This window comes from Hydractinia symbiolongicarpus, chromosome 14 (assembly GCF_029227915.1).
Source record: "Hydractinia symbiolongicarpus strain clone_291-10 chromosome 14, HSymV2.1, whole genome shotgun sequence".
Classification (NCBI taxonomy): Eukaryota; Metazoa; Cnidaria; class Hydrozoa; order Anthoathecata; family Hydractiniidae; genus Hydractinia; species Hydractinia symbiolongicarpus.
The window spans coordinates 4,736,589-4,758,969 of record NC_079888.1 but is presented as its reverse complement, the minus strand read 5'-3'; the positions used below and the strand labels follow the sequence as shown (position 1 = coordinate 4,758,969).

Sequence of the window (22,381 nt, the reverse complement as noted above, 5' to 3'; positions counted from 1 at the left end):
CAACAGGTCTTGGATCGTGATTGTTGTTCTTTATATATAATTTTACCATGCCATGGACACTTCAATTTTACGAAGCAAATTTATTTTTTAAATGAACAATCAGTGCCCATATCATAGATAGTGTGTGAATAGTAAGTTCCAGCTGATAATAGCTTTTAAATTTTCACAAATCTTCCACAAAACCACAGGAGGTGTTTCGGTCACGGTTGTTCAGAAGAAAATTCGATGTACCCATATTGAGTTATTGGCTCGAGATCCATGCAGGCAAAACACGCAACCAACAGACACAAAAACCAAATAAAAAGACCAACATCTAACTTAGCTAACAGGTTAGGTACATGTCATATGAATGTTAAAGCTTTTCATTGGTCGGGTAGGATTGTTATGTTATTGTCTGCGCTATCTTGGATTAATAAGGGCAGCGTCTAGCTAGCTACACTCAAAAAACGTCCCGACGACGTCTTCTGCGCTGTTTTTTAACATGCAAGTTAGCAAAGAAAAGACGTTTTCATTGTTATTATGAAATAAAAAAGATGTTAATTTTTTCAAATTTTTTTTCACCAGTTTTACAATACATGAAATCACAGTCATGATATTTAGGCCGAAGGAAGTCGTATAGCGTATGATCCGCCAACTCCGTGAATCCGATAACTCCGTGAAACTGCTTTCGAAGCCTACAACAACTTACCACAGCTCTGTCTACCATTTTTAATGAATGAATTCGATTAAGGGGGTTTGATACTACCACTTAATCATTTTAGGGGTGTCGGAACTCCCGCATGACAAAAATTTGGCGGTAAGTTCAGCTGGCTACACCTTTTTGTGATTTTCAAGTCAAGCGCGACGGTGGTCATTTTTGATATATATTGTTATCTCAGTTAATTGGTTATAATTATGGTCATGTTATATATAACTTTTCTGAGGGTCCAATGATTTGAGAATGTTTTCTAATGAATATTTTAATTTTTGAAATATTTTTGCTAGTCATCAGAAAGCAAACGTGTTTTTCAAATTTCACGGAGTTGAAGGATCCATCACGGCATTATCGGCTTATTTGTCCACAAATAAATGTATTTTTTTTCTTGTCAAACCCCCCGAACGGTCCGCGACAGATAGCGCTACGATAATAAAAGTTTGAAATAACCGATATGTTGACGATATGGATATAAGGACGTTAAATGTGTTTTTTTCACGGACTTGGCGGATCATACGCTATATACCTGAGTTTACCGTCAGCCGCCCGCCATGTATACTTACCACTGCATGAAAAATTTCATTATTTAAAAAAAAAATTCATTAGTGTCTTCACTTTCCCTCCAGAGAATAAAAATATGAAGTAATCCCTCTAAGAATATATATCTTAATAAGCCCATTTGACATGCTTCGCACACCACCATCATCACTGAGGATTTCCAACAACAACTCATTCACCGTGCATGTCATGCTTTATTTCCTGAACGTCTGTTGAGAAAAAAAAACACTGTTTTGATTCGGGTGTCTTTCTAAGAGAAGAATAAAACAAGCAAAGGAAAATCTAACAACATTCTTATCTATTCTTTTCTTCGAGTCACCTCACGCCACAATGTTTTTCTGATTATAAATTGCCTCTAAAATGAATCAGCGAGCCTTCTTCTTCCTTTTTGCGCAAGCCCTAGCATACACTTCACGATAATTTTTGCGTTTAACAAAACGGCCTTTTTATGCACCGTAAATAATGTTAATTCTTGCAAGGTGGTGGGCGTTACACCAAATCTCTCGAGTGGCGGCGGCGTAAAAAGGGGTGATGAGGTAGTTTGAGTGGATGATCAAACATGACGGCACCTGAATTCGACTATATATGCAAAATGTTTAAGCAAAATAATGTAACCTTTTTTGAAAAAAATGTATCTTTTTTTTATGGCCGACCGACCGAGCGATCCTTTTCTGAACCCTCAAAAGGACACTAAACAAACATTTTTTTGTGTTACGCCTAAATAATTAAAGTGGCTAGCCCAGAAAATCACAAAAACCTATAGTTAGTGGATTGTTTCCACTGGGGGCCACTAGAACAAAAAAGAAACAAAAATTGATAAACCTTAGACTGCCTCAGCTCAATTAAACATAGTGACATTTATAATCTGTAAAAATTGAAAAGAAAAAGAATAAAAAACAAAAATTAAAACGTTAAAAAGTGATCTCCATTAGAATTTGCCAAATACATTATATAGAGATGGAAGTCTTAAACGAAAGCAGACTTCCATAACAGGTCACTTGGTCTGGAAGATTATTCCACACTTTTGCAGCCCTAAATGGGAAGACTTTTTTGCCAAATTCCGTGTTGACCAAGGAAAGTGTGAACATGTTTTTTGAAGCCCCTCTTGTTTGATGATTATGCCAATTTTCTGTCAAAAGGAATTTTGAGAGCACGTTATCAGGAGCAATGTGATTCATGGCTTTGAAAACTAATATGGCATTGTTTTTGATGAGTAAATTATTCATTGAATATTCCCTCTCTTTCCCAAGAAAGGTACAAACACATTTTAATCGTTTTTCTAGTTTTCCCAATGTACCTTGGGTGGCACAAGCCCATGCCGAGGAGCAGTAGTTGAAATATGGCATGACAAGTGCATTAATTAAAAGGTTTTTTGTGTTAGGTGTTAAACATGATGCAATGGTTCTAATTTTAGAATATTCAATTAGTAGTTTTCTTTTTACGTCATTAATGTGCTCTTTCCATTACATTTTTTGATCAAATGTTACCCCAAGATATTTAACTTTTCTGCTTCTCTTCAGAAGAATACCCATGTAGTTATATAATAGTTTTTTTCTCAACTTTTTTTAATTGGCTGTGGTTGCCGAAAAAGATTGTTTTAGTTTTGTCCATATTAATAGTCATTTTGTTATTATTCAGCCAGAGGTTGACTTGCGAAAGTTCTAACTCTACCTGGGAGACAAGGGTATCCAAGTTTTTATGGGATGAAATAATTATTGTATCATCTGCATATAGATGGTGGTAGTTTTAATGGATGATAGATTTTAAGTCATCAATATACAAAAGAAAGAGCAGGGGTTCCAACGCAGATCCCTGCGGCACCCCAAAAGCATCTTCATGAAGCAGATCTGATCCTGTGTCGTTAACAAGAGTCAGCTGCATTCGGCCCGTTAAGTAGGACTCGACTCAGTCAAAGGCAGCATCTCTGATGCCAAAACACTAGTTTTTTTAACAAAATTTTATGATCAACAGTGTCAAAAGCTTTTTTAATGTCAATGAGCACAGTACAAACAAAGTTATGGTGGTTGAGCTCAGTAAGAATAAAATCAGAGACATCAACGGGAAAAGAGTTTTCGAAATCCGGACTGTCTGTCATTCAGGAAGTTGTGCTCAGAAATAAAATGAGACGTTTGCTCATGCACTAACTTTTCAAAAATATTCATAGGAATTGGCAAAATGGAGATAGGCCGATAATTAGTAGGATTTATTGCCACTTTTAAAAATAGGCGAGACCCTTTTAGTCTTCCAACATTTAGGTACATAACCAGTAAATAAAGATTTGTTGAAAAGACTTGATAAATAAATACTTAAAATTGACGAACCTGGTAGGTTAACATTATTAGTGTCAGAAGAAAATTTAGAGGCTAGTTTGGCACCACCACTGACAAAAAATGAATTGAATGTGTTGGAAATTTCTTTTGGGTGAGAAGTTTCCGTACCATCGTTTCGGACTACTTGTTTTATCGAGGTAGTATTGCCTGGTTTATCAGGAACCAATTTTTTAGGGTTTTCTAAAGTTGTTTTGGCCGTTTTTGAAAGTCCTGCAAAACGTCATTATAGTACTCCTCGATTTTTGAGACCTATTACCTGGTTCCTTTTTTGTTTGAAGCTTCCCCGTCTATAATGGATTTTGTTTTTGATGCTTCCCTTTTTAAGAAGTCTCTTTCTTTGTTGGCTATTATTAATTCATCATGCCTCAACACGGCCAGAAAATCTATGTGTTTTGAAAGGGGCATGTTTGTCAGTCACTGTTTTAACATTTTTATTCAGCCTAGATTGTGATTTACAAGAAATCCGTAAAAAGGAGCATAAACAGAATAACTGAATTCTATGACACAGTCATCAATGTATACAGTTTTATGGCACGGTTTTTTATAATATATAGTTTTGGTTTTGGTAACAATTTTTTTGACTGTTTTGCTTTGTGTTAATTTAAATTTCGAAAGGCCTATGTTCCAATGCATGCCATCAAGCCTTGCCTCATTTGAATATATGTCCCAGTCTCCAGAGGTTGTCATTTGGTGCTGTAGTTCCAATTCGGGCTCCAAGGGTTTCAGGTTCAAGCTAGCTAGGTAGAGGGGCAAAATAATGAATAATAAAAATTTCCTGCATGGTACACCGTGCTGCTGCAGACAATGGTAAACTGAGGTACAAATTTCTTCAGGTTTACTTGCATGGGCATCTAAGTGTACAAAAATGTACAAAATAAACAAAATCCACAATAAAAACATGGGGAAATTTAGGTTTCAACATTTATTTACAATATGTTTTAACCATGCTATACTGGCACAATTTTATTTTAACATTCACACAAATAAAACTGCATTTAAAGCTTGGCTTCTTTTACGTACTACTCCAAGCACAGCATCTTTGTTGTCACTTTTGTGCTTATTTAGCAAGGTAATTTTCAGAAACGGATTATGCAAGGTAGACATCTAACCTATGCTTTGAGAAAGTGATTTTTTAACCTGTAATTTGAACCATAACATGTGTCCCTAACGAACAATGCTTTGCATAAACAGGAATGATGACATAAACCCTCATAAAACGAACATTCAGTCTCTTTTAAATTTTCCAAGGAGTATTGGAAATATGCCAAAGTACCTATGTAGGAATACATATATATTTGTGCCACATATGAATTAACGGGCTTAGATATTTACAGACTACACGAACTGTTAAATGAAGTTCCTAGCATAAAGTAACAGAAATTTTGTTTACAAAAAATATAGCTGTTCTTTTTGAGTGTTTTCTTCATTTTCTTTAAAACATTTGAAGAAGAGTATGGTTATATAAATGAAACATAGCAAGGTTCATGCAAAGTTTTTTTTAGTTTTTTTCAGTTTTGATGATATTATTGATGCAAGACAAGGTTTCTGTAAGGTTTGTTTATTTTTTTCCAGTTTATGATATTGTTTATGCAGGAAAAGGTTTCTGTAAGGTTTACTTATATTTCGTTTATGTTTTTCCACTTTTGATATTGTTGATGCGAAACACATTTGTAGCTAGCTAGCATCTTTAAACAGCCGCCAACAACAAGAGCAGTTACAAAGTGGAATTTTCATCTAATTACTTTTCTAATGTTCTCTTTTCATAAAAAAATATAAATTGGTGTTCAAATTTCAGTTGATTTCAAGTTTTAGAAAAATTATGCTGCAAGACAATAGGCCTGCCCCCAATTAACTGTAAATAGGGTTTTTTTATTTTTGTCTGGAAATGTCATTGTTTTATTGTTTATGCTCATGTTCGATATTAGTGTGTGACCATTAAGATGTAAACATGTTTTTCACTTTTAGTAACATTTGTCCAATAAGAAGAAGTTTAAATTAAAGCATTTACAATGCATTCACATCGTCGCATCGTAATTGTCAATGCATATATGTTTAAAACCCTGGTTCTTCACAGTAATTTTGATTTTTTTAACTGCAGAACAAATTGACTTCACCAGCCATTTTAAATTCTTGATTGTCACTGGCTGCTAGGGATAAAGTACTTATTTTAAGCGCTATATATGTTTTTACCTGTCTGCTTACACCTGTACATTAGGAGTCTTAATGAGGGATCGGCAACAAATTATGCTCACCCACTCACTGTCTTCTTGTCAACAGTCATCCCCTCCCCCTATCAACTTCTTTTTTTCTTATCAACCTCTTAAAGCATTCACCATCTCCAAAGACGATCTTCCACTTGATTTACTTCAATTGATGTTTGACTTTATGACTGGTTTGTGTCATTTTCTTACTAATAGCTAAAGAAAGAAATTTGTTGATTAGTAGCACCCTTTTGATTGGTTTATTAATTTATCGAAAAGGTACTAGCAGTTATCTGCTGTCAATCAATCAGGCTGATTGTTTAAAATAGTTGTCATTACAGAGTATAGTTAATTGTGCATACCAGCTCATTAAATGTTATACATTAATCTTATTTCTTTGATATATAGCTACAGTTTTCCAATGACAAGCCATTACTGAAAAAGAAAACAAATATCTGATTTGCATTGTTGGATCCAACATTATATGGAAGTCTATTTATGCGATAATAAAGTATGTGCTTTTATTTTTAGCAAATATAAAAAATGGCTCGTAGTGCTGAAAAGGCAATGGCAATATTGTCCAGATGGACAACCATGATGAATAATGAAGATAAACCAGTGGTGCCAACAAGAAGGCCATTCTTAGCAACCGAATGTAACAGTTTAAAAGAGTCAGAGAAATGGCGACATCAAATTATCAGAGAAATTTCTAAGAAAGTTGCACAAATTCAAAATGCCGGTATGGGAGAATTTAGAATTAGGGATTTAAATGATGAAATCAATAAACTTTTGCGTGAAAAACGACATTGGGAAGACCGTATTGTTGAGCTAGGAGGGCCAAATTATGGTAAAATTGGTCCAAAAATGTTGGATCATGAAGGAAAAGAATTGCCTGGAAATCGTGGGTACAAATATTTTGGTGCTGCAAAAGATTTGCCAGGCGTTAGAGAACTTTTTGAACAAGAACCGCCTGAAGTGCCAAGAAAAAATAGAGCTGAGCTTTACAAATACATAGATGCTGATTATTATGGCTACCGTGATGATGATGATGGTGTTTTAGTGAAACTAGAGGCTGAGGTGGAAAAGAAGGTAAGAAAAGAAGCCCTGGTGGAATGGGAAAAAAAAGTTAGTAGTGGAGAAGTTGTTATGGAAGAAGAGGAAACAAATATTTATGCAACCGATGATAAAGACAATGATGCAGAAATGGGAGACGATACTCTCACTGGTGATAAACCATTTGTTTCGCATGTCCCAGTACCTAGTCAAAAGGATGTGGAAGAAATGCTAGTCAGACGAAAGAAACAAGAACTGTTAGATCGATACGCTAGTGAATTGCTAAAAGCACAAAGCTCAGAAGCAAAAACTTTAATGGGAGTATAATATTGTAAAAATCTGTTTATATTACATAAAATTGACTGGTGTCTGCTAGGCAATGTTTTTTGCATTGTAAAAAAAATATTGTGATGTCCATTATTGTGAGATTTAAATATTAAAACAAACATGAATAACTATTTCTCTCGTTTGTCTGATTTTTTTTAGTCTGAAAATTATTGAGGTTAACCATTTCCAACTAACAATATTATAATGTGACCGATATGCCTGGAAAAAAACCTTAAGTACAGTGTTAGACTCTGGAAAAGAGTTTGTATGTTTTTATGTAACATATTTGTTAATTTAATTGCTAGATGTGTAAATGTGTAAAATAATGACCACCACCACCATCACATTATTGCCATTGCTAGGGCTAAATTCTCCTTTTTTTAAATCCACTTTTGTGACATCTCATAGCAAAAAAAGTATGGAAAGCAAGCAATGCATTAGTACATTTGTGAATTATCAAAAAGCTTTTCTCACTTTAAAATCTATTGATATTAATATGATATCAACTGTTATGAAAACTTGATCATTGCAGCCCACCTTAAAGCTTTTTGAAAACACTTGATAAGTACTTTTACTGCACATCTGCCAAAATCTTCCTAAAACAACTTTTTTCTTGTAAATTTTCAGAAAGATCATAGTAGTTCTACTTTTTTGTTAGAAAAAAAATTATTAGTAAAAAAAAATATTTGCGGATTTCTAATTTTAAATGGCTAAAAATAGAAAGGGTTGTTTTGGATATTGTGAAAACTTTGAGAGTTGTTGTAATTACACAGTGTGTTATTGCATAAATTTATATATCCTTTTACATAGGTAAACAAATAGTGAAGTGGCGTAAGAAGAGAAACCTGTGTTTTTTCATCTCAGTCGTTTAAATGTTTTGAAAAGAAAGCTATTAGTTTTTCTTCTATTAGTGTTCAATTATTTTTTAAGTTAATAAAATCCTATGAATACTTGTTGGAAAAAAAATCTAGGAAAAGTTTCTAATTTTTATTAGTTATATTATTACTGCTGCAGGATTTGTGTTTCAATCTATGAAATCTAACAAAGATAAAGAACCAAGTTAGTAGTGTTTTCAATTTAAAAAAAAGTTATTAACAAGATTTAATAATATTAAGCTTGAAAAGACAAAAAGTTTAAGTTTGTTTTTTCAGTTCTCATATTTAATCTTTTCAGATTATATTGAGATTTTTTATTTTATTCTAAAGCAACTTCAAATATTTTTGCCAGGCTTTTAAGGTATTTTTACACAGGTATATAATAAGATTTACCTAAATGGAAGTCCATGTGATTTATGTAGAGTGTTTCATATCAGGGCTGAATCGTGTTTACTACCACCATTTAAGAAGGGAAATGTGGTCATTTTGACCAAAATAAAATCAAACCTGAAATAAGTTTTTTTTACCTGAAATTATGTAAACAAATGCAAAAATTAAACTTAATACCAAAATAAAATTTAAATTCTGAAATAAAACTAAAGATGCCTAAAAAGAGTTGTGATGTCTTTGTTGGGATAAATCTTTTTTATAATAGCTCTTCAACTTAAATTCTTGTTTTCTTTCTTGATTTCACTGAAACTAAAAGGAAACAAGCAGGAACTTCTTAGATGAACTACACCATATCTTTATAAAGATGTTTGTTATTTGCACGATCTGCATTACATTGGAAATGTGTTATCACCATTTTACCATTTTTATGTAATTTGTTTGGTTAAAAGTAAAGTACTATTTTTCATAATTCAATGGTAAAATAGGTCACATGTTGTTATTTTTATAAGGGTGACATAAGCAGTATGTAGTCATTTTTTAAGCATATGCTAAGCATTATGTGAAACCTAAGAAAATGTTTTGTATTTTTTGTTTCATGGCCAGTTTTTCTTTTTTATGTCTGAATTAACCAGCATGTAGTGAGATTTAAGTTGTAATTACTGATGGTTAATATTCAATTGCATATTTTTTTTAATTAAGCATATTTACAGCTTGATCATGTGTTTTTCATAAACATTTTCCAATAAATCGTTTTGCTATTAAGCATAATCTAAGCATTTTTTGAGCCTGAGAAAGTACTCTTCATAAGCATCCTGAAACCTTATTTTAGAATTTCAATTGCTTATAAAAATCATGTATAATCAATGGTCTTAAAAAAATAAATGCTTACCTGTTGAGGATTATTGACTGCTATTATTGTTATCATGATAATAAAATGTTGCTTTTTAATGCATGTTTTCCATAGAAAAATGATTTTTTTTCTATGCTGTTATTAAATTTATCTCAATGGCAACATGAGAGCTGTATTATTGTGCAAACAAGAAAATTTTTTTTAGATTTTTTGCACGAAAGATTTGTTGTATATATCTTAGACGTTTGCATTGTGTCAATGCTTTTAGTTTGTTTACTTTCAAGGCAAAATTTTGGGTTTGATACGTAATACAATTTCAATGATTGTTGTAAGATTAAGATTAAGACTAAGAAGATTGTAGTAAGATAGTTCTCCTATACAATGCAGTTTACTGTGACGACACCTTTACAATATTACTTACCAAGGTACGATTATGACAAAAAGTAGGTCAAAAATTAAGATAGAGATGCTTGTAAATTTACTTCCTATGATTATTAGCTTTTTTCAAATTAATCTTTTTGTTATTGTTGTTGTTTGTTTTGTTGGGAGATCTCATTTTTATTCTTATTTATGGCATGCCTAAAACTACTTTTTGGTAAAATCGATAGGGAAAGATTACAATGAAACATGGACAATGTTCTTTTTACCTTTGGTTTATACTTGCCTGGGCAACGTCTGTTTTATGTGATGTTCCAACTAACTGCACCTACGAAGAGACCCTAGGGAAATGGGAATTAATTTTGGGACAGTCAACGTTTGGTAACGATATAAATTGCACCAAAGCTTTTACTATAAAAAATGTGTTACGGGTTGAATTGTTATTTCCAAACAACGTTGTGGATCAATATGGAAATATCGGCACATGGAGCATGGTATACAACCAAGGGTATGTTTCTTGGAAGTACTATATATAATACAAAGTCTATTTTTATTGAAAGTTAGATTCAGGTGAAAAGCTTCAAACTTTAGTATTGCGTTAGATTTTCAACATAAGTAATTAGGGTCCTTTGTGAGAATTTGTTTTTGCAAATGCAGGTAATATTCTTTAGAAGCACCCTTCATTGTTAAAACTTGTATTCAAGTAATTGGTTATATGCAATGAAAAGTTGTATTTTATTTATATTGTGTCTAGTTGCTTGAAAATGAAAGTTGTTTGTTGTATGCATTGCAAGCCAACATTATTTCAGTACTAAACTTTATTTATTTTTTTATTTTAGATTTGAAATTATTCTCAATCAAAGAAGATATTTTGCTTTCCAATATTATGAGAATGTGACTCCTACAAAAACTGTTAGTTATTGTTACAAAACATTTAATGGATGGACACATGATGTATTAAAGAATAACGTCTTTCCACCTACGAATTGGGGATGCTACAAAGGTGTGTGTTTTCTTCTATGTTTTATGCTAGTGACCGTGCACCTATTATACACCTAAATTGTATTGATGTGCATAAAGTGTTCTGACAAACCTTTTATATACAATAAATTTGATAGACTTTACTGATTTTTTTCATCTCTTAATCATTTGTGACAGAGAACTTATAAAACAAAGAATTTAATGATCATTATATTTTTTTTTGGTTTATCCTCTGTTTGCATTATAAAAACATTTTATAAAATGCAAGGCTTTTCTAGTTTTTGAAACCGTTGAATTTCTGCTGTATTGTTAATGAAGATGTAAAAAGTATAGGTTGTAATTATAATTCTGAAAAGTACACAAGGATTCACTCCTTATTATATTTAATTTTGTTTGCACTTTTTATTTATGTATTTGTTTGTTTATTTTGTTTTTTATGTAGATTTATTTTCGTCCATTGATTTTTCAGGAAACAAGTTACAGAAAAAGAATTCTTTGAAAATTTCACAACAAATTGATCTAACAAGACCACACTACAGCCAGGTGTATGGTACGAGTGAGGCGTTTGTGAAAGAAATCAATCAACAACAATCGTCTTGGAAAGCTGGTGCTTATGAACAGTACCAGAACTTTACTATCAGAGATATGATCATGCGAAGTGGAGGTTTGAAGCGTTTTGCTAGAGTTCATCCTAGGTAAATACATTTCTAATGCACTGCATATGTTTTATGTGTGTTCTACCTTTGAGTTCAAATGTGCGTAAAATTTCAGAAAGTTTAGTTTTATTTTGTTGCAAGTTATTGATTTACAAGTGAATTGCTTACTAGTTTTTACTTGTTATTATGACGAAATCACATTTTGTGATGGATGCAAATGAAAATGTTGTCTGTAAGCTAAAATACCATATATGTAAAAAATTGCAAATATGTTGGGAAGATCTTATTGATCACTTTCATGTGGTTTTATTTTTTTAATTTAGTCATTGCTAATGTTTCAACTTAATAAATTGGCCACGACAAACTTAGAAATTGTTGACAATGCGTGTTGTAAAATGTTTAGTGTGTACCTTTAAATTGTTTAATTTGTTAATATTTTATAGTGTTCCTTCAACTGAAGCCATAGAATTAGTGTCGAATTTCCCAACTGAGTTTGATTGGCGTAACGTCAATGGTCAAAACTTTGTATCACCAATTCGTAATCAGGGCACTTGTGGAAGCTGTTATGCTTTTGCTTCGATGGCAATGTTGGAAGCACGTGTACGAGTTGAATCAGGCAATGCAAAGCAGCCTGTGTTTTCAACACAAAACGTTGTTTCATGTTCGGCTTACTCGCAGGGTTGTGAGGGAGGTAAGCAAGTTACTGTGAAGCTGATGCTTGTACACAAAAATTTTAGATTCAAGTTTGTTGAGGGTGTAATAAGTTGTTAAAAAAGATTTAATTCCTTTAAAATTTTATCGTGAGTTAAGCTTTGTGAAAATTTTTTGACATTATTTACTAGAAAAGGTATAAAAATTGTTTTTATGTTTCGACTTTTTACCTTTTTAAAAAGAGCAATTTAATTGGAATTATTTCGCCTGACTGGTAGTGTAGTAGCACCAGTCCATTGAAATACAAAAGTGAGGTCAACAAATTTGATAATATGCAAGTTCAAGCTCACAGTACCTTCTATGTTAAAAAAATGATTGTTTTAAGCTTAAACATTAATATCGTACTTGATAAAGAGACAAACATAGATTAATTCTAATAGATTTGATTTTTGAAATCCAGAAATTGAGAAGGTTGTTGCATGTTAAAATTGTAGCTTGTTTTTATTGTCTACTGTTAAAGATAGCTGAGCATACACTGTTAAAAGGATTCTTTACTGACACAGGTATGGCGTATCTCATTTCTGGGATGTATGCTCAAGATTTTGGTGTGATATCGGAAGAATCATATCCCTATATTGGAAACGATACCAAGTGTGATCGTTCGAAAGGAGGCACGAGAACTTATGTTTCTGATTATGGTTATGTGGGAGGATTCTATGGTGGGTGCAATGAAGCGCTAATGATAGCATATTTGGTTAAGCAAGGTCCAATAGCTGTTAGTATTGAAGTTTATGACGATCTGTTTGCATACAAAGGTGGTATCTATCACCACACAGGTAATGTTTTTATGTTTTTTCTAATAAGAGCAAGCTTCCTTCGAGATTTGATTTTTCCCCTGATACTCTTCTTGAACATTGTGTTTATAGTCTTTTAAAAAAATAGAACAACAACAACAACAACAAATAAACATGCTAACCTTCACATTTAATTAGGCGCTAGTTGAAAAGCACACAAGTTTTAACAAGTATATATCTTTTTTATAATTAAATATCCCACCACAAATATCATGTTTTCTTATGTTTCTATAGCAACAAGAGCAGAATATAAAGGTACTAAAGAAAGGTCTTTTTTAACTGTACAAATTAGGAAATAAACAATTTCGGATGTGCCCCATCTCCATTTTTTTAAATGTTATTACTTCACACTTCATTGTACTGTATTGGTGCAATGGCAAATAATTGTTTACGTCTGGTGTTTAAACCAATCAGTCAAACTTCAGACCACTGTTTAACTCTGTCCTGTTTTAGTGGGATATTTAACTGAGACAGTCATACTTGGAACCACTGTTATACTCACAGTCCTACTTGGGGCAGATGTTCTGGACTAACATTAATTATTTTGTTTGTTAATTGCTTGCTTAAATGACATATCCCAGAATTTCTTTATCTACAGTGGATAAATTGCCCTGTGGGTTGTATTTTCTAAATGGGTATTTTTTTTATAGGCATAGGATTTCTTGTTTTTGATCATTTGTGTTATTTTGGATTCTTTTACACTGTTTTTTTTAGTTATTTTTTAGTTGATAAATTGGAATAGCCATACTGCAAAACTAGCATTAATCTTTTTCAATGTCATAGGCTTACGATACAAGTTCAATCCCTTTGAGATAAACAATCATGTCGTACTCATTGTTGGATACGGTGTCGAGAATGGCGAGAAGTTTTGGATTGTCAAAAATTCATGGGGTACAACTTGGGGAGAGGATGGATTTTTTCGAATACGTAGAGGAACCGATGAAATTGCTATTGAGAGTATTGCTGTTTATGCCAAACCGTATGTGCCCAAATAAATCGTACGCATGCCCAAATAAACTGTATGTGCCCAAATAAATCGTACGTATGCCTAAATAAACTGTATGTGCCCAAATAAATCGTACGTATGCCCAAATAAACCGTATGTGCCCAAATAAATCGTACGTATGCCCAAATAAACTGTATGTGCCCAAATAAACCGTATGTACCTAAATAATCATTACTGTGCTTCCATTGACTTGCATTTCAGGCACCTCTTAGTTGAGTTTTGCTTACTCAAGTGTTTTATTTAGCTACGCTATATTTGAAAATATATGTAAAATGTTTTAGGTATCAAATTCTATTTCTTATTTTTTTTGGTTATTTAAATCACTATCACCTTTTAGTAATATGAATTTGTTACAAAATATAGTAATTATAAACTTTTTATATATATCATTTATACATTATTGTTTTACACCTCATGGTTGAGCGGGTAGCCATAAAATATTTTCAACACTGTAATTATTGTAATTTTGTGCAAAGTTTTTGATATAAATTTTTCTAGTCCAGCTGATAATTTATGACAATTTACGACAACTTTGTGGCGACTCTTGATTCGTGCTAATAATTAGAGGCAATTATAACTTTCAAAGGTATCCGGACTGCACTAATAATTAGAAAAAAAATTATTCTTATTGAAAGAACCTGCAATCCATATCCCCCTCATCAGATTCTACTTATAACAATACTCCTTTTGGGGTTAAAAAATCAAACTCTCAAAGCAGGCATCTATAAGGCAGACATTTTTATTTGTCCCACAAGTACCTGCTCTGTAAGGGTTTTACTGTAAAACCATCTAGATTTATTAAAAGTTCTGTTTATTTTTATTTTTGCTGGTAAAGTTTATTTTCACTTGATGCGCTTATTTAAGTCCATTTAATAAATTTCCACTGGTCAATAATTAGAAGGAATAGTCGTTAGCCCGTGGAAAATCCACGGGTTCGCCCGTCCTTTTTATACCGCATTGCGTGCTTCTCGCTATTGCGCAGCTAAGCTACCATTTTGCGTGACAGACACAGACGTATACGGGCATTATAATATAGATTTGTGATTTGTACTAAAGTAGAGTTATTTGTACTAAAGTAGAGGAAAATTCAGAAGGCCACAGAAAAAACTAGAAAAAATTAAGTACAGTTTTTGTTCACAAAATTGCAGATCCTCACAAATTAGAGGACGTACGAAATTGGAATGGTTACAGTAAATATATTATTTCCCAATGCATGTATTCTTGTTATAATTGGCTGTATACAGGTTACTTAATTTATTTCCTAGAATAATTAAATAATTAGTATTTACTTTCAGTGAAGATAATCATGTGGAAAACAATAATTCTTCTCTCCATCATGATTTGCAGTGCTGTTGCTGATTTCCCAACAAATTGTTCTTTCGAAGACACTGTGGGCAAGTGGACGTTTTTTATCACTGATACCAACCATGATCATACTATCGACTGCAACGAACCAGTTGAAGTGAAAACAACGTTGTCTTTGGAGCTTCTGTTTCCAAACAATGTTGTAGACCAGCATGGAAATGTAGGAACCTGGACAATGATATATAACCAAGGGTAAGATATCTCGAATTTTGATTGTTTAAGCAATACATTTTGCAATTTGATTGGTCAAGCAACACATTTTGCATTTTGATTGGTCAAGCAACACGTTTTGCATTTCAATTGGTCAAGCAACACGTTTTGCATTTTAATTAATCTAGCAAAATATTTTGCATTTTGATTGGTCGAGAAACATATTTTGCGCTTTGATTGGTTGAGTAACACTTACATCTTTCTTTTTTCACAATTCTTGTCTGTTGGTGTAATCTTATTTCGAAGTAGCTAAATTCATAATAATCAAAATTGACATAAAACTGTTTTCTTCTCCATAGTATATTTTTATTATAAATAAAAACAAACATAACATACAAAGCTTATCATCAGTAAAATCAGATAAAATCTAAAACTGTTAAGATAATAAGACTACTTAAAAAATTGCGACTCTGAAAGGACTATAAAAGGGTCTATTACAAAAATCCTTGCGTTTTCGTAAAATTTAAAAGTTACCAGAATATTAAAAATATTGTTATTTTCTGAAAATAGGACGAAAATAACAAATATGTTGTCATTTTATGTTGTTGCTTTTTAACTAGTTAACATAAATACTTAAAAAAAATTGCGTGACGATTAACAAGTTATTTGACTCTAATTCAACGTTTTCCATGTAAATCTTAGCAATACCATATGGATAGCAAGAGATAATTTAGATAGATTTTTTTCACAACTGTTTATGTTTTTCAAACTTTTCTGGAGCAAATTTTTATGCGTTATAGCCCACGTCACCAATTACAGTTTTCATAGTTTGTCTGGGGCGTCATAATTTACAAAAAGTTCAGTTAAAATATCTGATATGTCACTCCTTTTTATTAAAATGAGGATCCTTAAACTTTCCGTCCGTCACGAAGTTCGCGGTTAACTAATGAAATGTCAGCCACTAAGACACCCCAGCTCGACCACTGTAAGTTGGAGTTTTTCTATACCGCCACCGACAAATTACCTTTCCATAAGCAATGGTACAAGAAGGATGGCGACCCAGATGTCTGTGGTCAGTTACAATTACCATTGAGTTTCAACCCGAGTGCCACGTGCGCTCAATGCCGCGGTATTTTAAAAGTGAAGAATGGATGAAATGCGTTCTTTTTGATCAGTGGTGTCACTAAGACTGTTTTTATAGATAAACAATGTATCTAATTTTTCTCTTTTTACTGTTCCATGTACTTGGTATTAATAGTATTAGGTAGATTCGTGACGTACGGACACTTTAAATTGTAAATGTTATCACCCTAAATAATCATTTTTTTTATTCATGTTTGATATTACTGTAACTAATTTCACTGATTTTAGGACTAAAACAAAATAGTTTTGTTACGACCGAAGAGCATATTTGACCTATTTTAATTGGATCAAAAATTTACTTTTATTTTGCTGAGTCAAACAACATATCTAAAGCTAAGGAGAGTAAACCTTTTGAACAACTATTTGAATTATTGTTTTATAAAAACATAGATAATTAACAGATACAAGTAGGTAAAAAATAAGCTAGATTCCCTGAGATATCGATAACACTAGCTTCAAGGTGACTTTTTTGTCCGTCCATCACGGTCCGTCCGTGGCACACCGTTAACTAATAAGACGTCGACCTACAAGAAAATTTTCCTAAAATCTTACAAAAAAAATAGTAAAATAGGCAGCTACAATATACATATTCTCAATATAATGCCTAGTTTCACCACTATGCCATATTTCTAGATAGAATTTAATTCTGAATTTGAAAGTATTAAAATTCATTTTTTATCCCTGTCCGTCCGTCACGCTCGTTTTTTCGACCTATCAAGTTTTACTTCTGTTGTTATGGTGCAAAATTATTGTATTTTAGTAGCTCTTAGTAGAGGTTATCAGCCTATATCATAAACAGAAGGCAACTATTTTCCTTTTAATTTTTATTGGTCCTTAAAGTATCGTCTGTCCGTCACGATCACGGAATTTCGTAATAGCCCCAAAATAATAAGGTGAGAAAAATAAGCTGCTTCCCCCATTATTCCCACTAGACGATGCAATATTTATTTAAAAGAAGCTTCGTTTTTTATGTATATTTTGTTTGTTTCTTATTTAAATTAAAGTCGACTTAGTTACGTTGAAGAAGACGGGTGCAATGAGTGATGTGCAATGTTTGCTGTACATCTGTCCACCTGTTAGCCAAAATGGCAGCGGCGAGTACCGACATGCGAATCCCCATAAATATTTTTCACATAGCCTTCTGATACCACCCTCATTTCAAAAGCACTACATATTGAAGTTTTTTTTGTTTTTTTTACGGTGCATTGATTTCTGTGTGCTATCCTTATGCCCTAAATATGACGGAACATTTGTAAGTTAATTGAGTAAACGCATTTTTTAATAAGAAACCAGTGAAAGGCCCTAGTACTCGACGTTTCTTAATTTTCATGTTTTAGTGCTAAAAGTTCCACCTAGGTGTCTATTTTTTACAGTGATGATTCGATTTCAAATTAATTCAAATTGAGATTCGATCGTTGAAAGAGCAACAAAAAGTTGTTTTTAAAAAGTTTGTAATAACAAGCAATGGTATGAGGTTCTCATTTTTTAAACTAAAAACGTTCAGTACTGAAAGTTAATTATCTTGATGCGTCAGCATCTAATTTCTTATAAACGAGTTTCTTATTAAAAATATACGTGAGTATGGCAGCAGTTCTTCTGTTGCTACACTAACAAAAAGTTCAAAGCAATATTCTGTATGATAAAAGTTTATTTTTCAGATTTGCAGTTATATTGAACGGACGTCGCTTCTTCGCATTTCAATTTTTCGACCATATCGGTCCCGTGAAAAACATCACTAGTTTTTGTGACAAAACCTTCAATGGCTGGGTGCATGACAGTGTGTCAGATAATACCTTTCCTCCGAAAAATTGGGGATGTTATTATGGTAAGTGAGATCAGTTTTTGTTATGTACAAATCACTTTATACCAATATAATTAAATAATCAGGTAGTTAAGTAGAAATACGGTTTTTATGAGCAAACATTTGTAGAAAGTACTTTCAGGTGGTTAAAACAAGTAATTCTCACTCATAGGATGGAAGCAGTCGAATTTATGTCAAATGGCATGGTAGGGAAAAGTTTCGTCGTACAAAAATAACCAAAATAATCAAGGACAAAATGATCCTAATAACTGGAACCTACGATAACTCAAAATTCTAATAATTTGAAACTGTTTTAAATGTTCAATAACTTATAATGCTGCAAAAAGTGAACTACTATGGACGTGATTTTAAGGGCGAACTAAGGTGGGCGTAATTTTAAGGGCGCACTAAGGTGGGCGTAATTTTAAGGGTGAACTAATGTGGGCGTAATTTTAAGGAGCCCTAAAATGTATGTAGAAACGGTAAAAAGTTCTGTTGTTCTTAAATCTAGCTAAGAAGCAGACACCTACAAATCCGAAATTGACCACAATCTCCAACCATAAGACGGCATTTTCACATCAAAGTTATGGTCTTCAGCAGGATTTAGTTGATCAGATCAACCATCAGCAAACATCATGGAAGGCGGGTGTATATAAAGAATTTGAAAATGCAACTCTTTACGATATGCTTCGTCGAGTGGGAGGGAGTAGTAATCTTCCCCGTATCAAACCAAGGTATGTCACATAAAACGGAACTTCACCGTTGTTAATCTTACCTTGTTAGACACTCTTTTCTTTTATAAGAATATTATTTATAAGAATATCAGGCTGAAATTCAAGGTTAAAACAATAGGTCTATTGTTTAAAACAATAGAGAAATAAAAATAACGACCAGCCTGGTTAGAATTTTAATATTCTGATAAAAAAGCTTGTACTTAATTGGCGCAAGATGATAACGCGAATGAACTAGACAGGCTACAACACAGATCAAAAAAGGGTAATTCTATTGCTTTATGAACGTTGAAAGGGATCTTATTTACAGCGTGTGTAGCATGTATCAAGTACAACGTTAATGACGTTTTTTGTGCATAATAATGGTGTTTTTGTGCATAATAATGGTGTTTTTGTGCATAAAAATGGTGTTTTTGTGCATAATGATGGTATTTTTGTGCATAATGATGGTATTTTGGGCGCATAATGACATTATCAGACTGCTATTTTGGTGTAATAAGGAGAGAAAAAATATCTTTGTTTTGATCCAATCACGAAACAGTTGGTAGGAATTTTGTAGAAACATGCATTCATAATTTAAAAAAAAAGTAATTTCTTTAGTTGGTAACAGAAAGAAAGAGGTATTTTTCTGCCTCACAAACAAATAATTAGAATGATCGCCTTTTCAAATTACGGCCTTTCGAATGACGCCGTACTAGCTGGCGCTATATCGGCTACTGAAAGAACTCATTTTTGGTAAAAACAGCGATATTTAATATACACCAAACCGTTAGCCTGAAATTATTGACCTTTTTAAAATACATTGTGGATTTTGTATTACTGTAGTATCGTGTCAAAAATATTACTTTAATATTTTACATTTTTTCTTCTTTATCGATTATTGAACATTTCTACAACAAATGTCGCCTCGTTCCTTGTTTGACTTATCGAGATAAGAACTTTGCAGTCGCGAGAATCTCAATGCATTTTTTTTATTTATTTTATTGTAAATATCTTTTTTATTTAGTAAAATCACACCTGATATGGAGAAAATGGCGTCTGATTTACCTGAACAGTTTGATTGGCGGAACACGAAGGGCGGTGATTTTGTTTCTCCTGTAAGAAACCAAGGTCAATGTGGAAGCTGCTACGCGTTTGCTTCGATGGCAGTCTTAGAGGCGAGCGTCAGGATCGGAACAAACAATGCAAAACAGCCAGTATTTTCGCCACAGAATATTGTAGCTTGCTCAAATTATTCGCAAGGGTGTTCGGGAGGTTTGTATATTTTTATTCAATCGAATGATGTTGGATGAATTAAAATCTAGTATCTGTGGGTCCTTGGAAACCCTAAAATATAGCTTGGTGACCTTCCTAATATTTATTATACTCTTTATTATACGCTGGACTCTTGCTTAGTTGATGTTTGTTGACTTAGAAACTTAAATTCACTTGTTTTCTTGCTCGGTTAAGCTTGGTTTTCACTAACGTCCTCAATTCTCATGCAACTGTTGTGGAGACTGAAAGAGTATGTCTATGCGATATTTGTTCTACTGCATCTCTTCTGTCTTTGTATAATTAAGTCAGCACATAATCTTCCAAGTTGTATTTTTATTGTACAACTTGCTTTCCATTAAATGGTAACAGCACTGTTCCGAAACTTTTGTTTATCATTTTCCAATGCAAACCGACCTTGGCTGGTGCGCTAATTAAAATTAAACTCTGATTTTAATTACGCTCGCTGCATAGACCTTACATTTAGAACAAGGTAAGTCACTAACGCTATTGCTGTAAATCCCCTCTGTTCGCCCTTTTTTTACATCGCATTGAGATTGGGCAGTAGCTTTTTTTTTGAACGATTTAAACTTGTGTTGTTCATAGGTATCATAAGTATATTCTTAAGGAAATTTCAGCACAAAACCTTTAAAAACAACTAATACATTGTGTAAAAACCTTGAAAATTACTGTGTTGGAATTGTGTAAGTCATATTGACGGATAACTACTTTGCTCATCACTAACATACAGTCTGGTAGTAAGCGGGATCCACAGTCCCCCGAACTGGGAGTCATAGACGAACCCACTACACGACGTGCGGCAATATGTTAGTGATGAACTCAGATAGTTTATCCGGATGGTGTATGTACACAGGTGAATCTTATCATGTTGAAAGTGATAATAAAATGCATTTATCGCTTTATCAAATTTTTTTTGTCACAGGTTTTGCGTATCTTGTTGCTGGGATGTATGCTCAGAATTTCGGTGTGGTATCTGAAGAATCTTATCCCTATGTTGGAAATGATACCAAGTGTGATGGCTCTAAAGGAGGTGCAAGAACTTATGTTTCTGATTATGGTTATGTGGGAGGATTCTATGGTGGAACTAACGAAGCACTGATGAGGGTAGCTTTACTGAAATATGGTCCTCTGGCCGTCGGTATCTATACCTATCCGGATTTCTTTCAATATAAAGGCGGTATATATCATCATACCGGTGAGTAGACACGCCCGGAATTCTTGATGAAACTGACTTTTGACAAAAGTTTCTGTTGATATGTTTATACAGTTCCAACGAAGTTATAGATTGATTCATTGATTGATTGTAATTCATGTTTTATTTCAGGGTTGAAGAGTAATTTCAAATTTAATCCTTTCGAAGCAACCACCCATGCTGTGCTCGTTGTCGGATACGGTGTGGAAAACAACGAGAAATTCTGGATTGTCAAAAACTCATGGGGTGCTAACTGGGGAGAGGAGGGATATATCAGAGTACGTCGAGGTACTGATGAGATTGCTATTGAAAGCGTTGCTGTTTACGCCAAAGCTTTTGTTGGTTAATTTTAATTCTCGTCTGTTTATTGGTTAGTTTTTTTGTCACGTGAATTTTACATAGAATATTTTTGAACAATTAGATACTGTGCTCGCTTTTAATTAGTTGGGATGGGACGCTTGTTGGTGGGCGGGTGGCGCTATAAATGCTATTAGCGCTAAGTAAATAAAACACGGAACATTATCATTGTGAAAACTAACTATTTTGAGATTTGTCTGTGTTCTTCGTAATGGTGAGTTTGTTGATGTTTTCATAAAAGCGGTAAAAAATATAGAATCAGGCTGGGATATACGAAGATGTCTGTTTACCTTATGCAAATAAGCATAAAACAATTCCTCATTTAAGTTTGAAAAACATTTCACGGTAATTGCTATTTTAAATATTTTTTTTTAATCATAATTTGATTAGTTCATTTTTAGGCATTTTAAATTTCTAGTAGCAAGAATGTTAACAGCACTTTTCACCCAAAACAATTCCGTAATTATACCCGATTCCAATCCTTTTGTTTCATCGTTTTATTTTGACTAAAGCTAGCCTTTTGGTAGAGCGTTTGCTTCCAGTGCGGAAGGTCTTAAATTCATAGC

At 33.0% G+C, this 22,381-nt stretch overlaps 3 protein-coding genes across 3 annotated transcripts; all 3 read left to right on the top strand.

The window, feature by feature from the left end:
- Positions 1-250: 250 nt before the first annotated feature.
- Positions 251-7,291, top strand: LOC130624991 (pre-mRNA-splicing factor ISY1 homolog). Its single transcript, XM_057440063.1, has 2 exons — positions 251-329; positions 6,315-7,291. The coding sequence occupies exon 2, from the start codon at positions 6,327-6,329 to the stop codon at positions 7,161-7,163; it is 837 nt and encodes a 278-aa protein (XP_057296046.1). The 5' UTR covers positions 251-329; positions 6,315-6,326; the 3' UTR covers positions 7,164-7,291.
- A 2,567-nt stretch (positions 7,292-9,858) lies between these two features.
- Positions 9,859-14,184, top strand: LOC130624988 (dipeptidyl peptidase 1-like). Its single transcript, XM_057440059.1, has 6 exons — positions 9,859-10,164; positions 10,496-10,659; positions 11,107-11,332; positions 11,737-11,984; positions 12,508-12,780; positions 13,582-14,184. Exons 1-6 carry the CDS (start codon positions 9,899-9,901, stop codon positions 13,791-13,793), a joined length of 1,389 nt encoding a protein of 462 aa, XP_057296042.1. The 5' UTR covers positions 9,859-9,898; the 3' UTR covers positions 13,794-14,184.
- An 881-nt stretch (positions 14,185-15,065) lies between these two features.
- LOC130624989 (dipeptidyl peptidase 1-like) lies at positions 15,066-21,878 on the top strand. Its single transcript, XM_057440061.1, has 6 exons — positions 15,066-15,361; positions 18,121-18,287; positions 18,775-18,997; positions 20,001-20,248; positions 21,189-21,461; positions 21,591-21,878. Exons 1-6 carry the CDS (start codon positions 15,111-15,113, stop codon positions 21,803-21,805), a joined length of 1,377 nt encoding a protein of 458 aa, XP_057296044.1. The 5' UTR covers positions 15,066-15,110; the 3' UTR covers positions 21,806-21,878.
- The last annotated feature ends 503 nt before the right edge of the window (positions 21,879-22,381 follow it).

Excerpts from the sequence above, each read along its gene's own strand:
- LOC130624988 (XM_057440059.1), top strand. The coding sequence starts at position 9,899 with ATGAAACATGGACAATGTTCTTTTTACCTTTGGTTTATACTTGCCTGG. Across the intron at positions 10,660-11,106 it reads GAATTGGGGATGCTACAAAG|GAAACAAGTTACAGAAAAAG; the intron begins GTGTGTGTTTTC and ends TTGATTTTTCAG. Across the intron at positions 11,985-12,507 it reads CTCGCAGGGTTGTGAGGGAG|GTATGGCGTATCTCATTTCT; the intron begins GTAAGCAAGTTA and ends TTACTGACACAG.
- LOC130624989 (XM_057440061.1), top strand. The coding sequence starts at position 15,111 with ATGTGGAAAACAATAATTCTTCTCTCCATCATGATTTGCAGTGCTGTT. Across the intron at positions 18,288-18,774 it reads AAATTGGGGATGTTATTATG|CTAAGAAGCAGACACCTACA; the intron begins GTAAGTGAGATC and ends TCTTAAATCTAG. Across the intron at positions 18,998-20,000 it reads CTTCCCCGTATCAAACCAAG|TAAAATCACACCTGATATGG; the intron begins GTATGTCACATA and ends TTTTTTATTTAG.
- LOC130624991 (XM_057440063.1), top strand. The coding sequence starts at position 6,327 with ATGGCTCGTAGTGCTGAAAAGGCAATGGCAATATTGTCCAGATGGACA.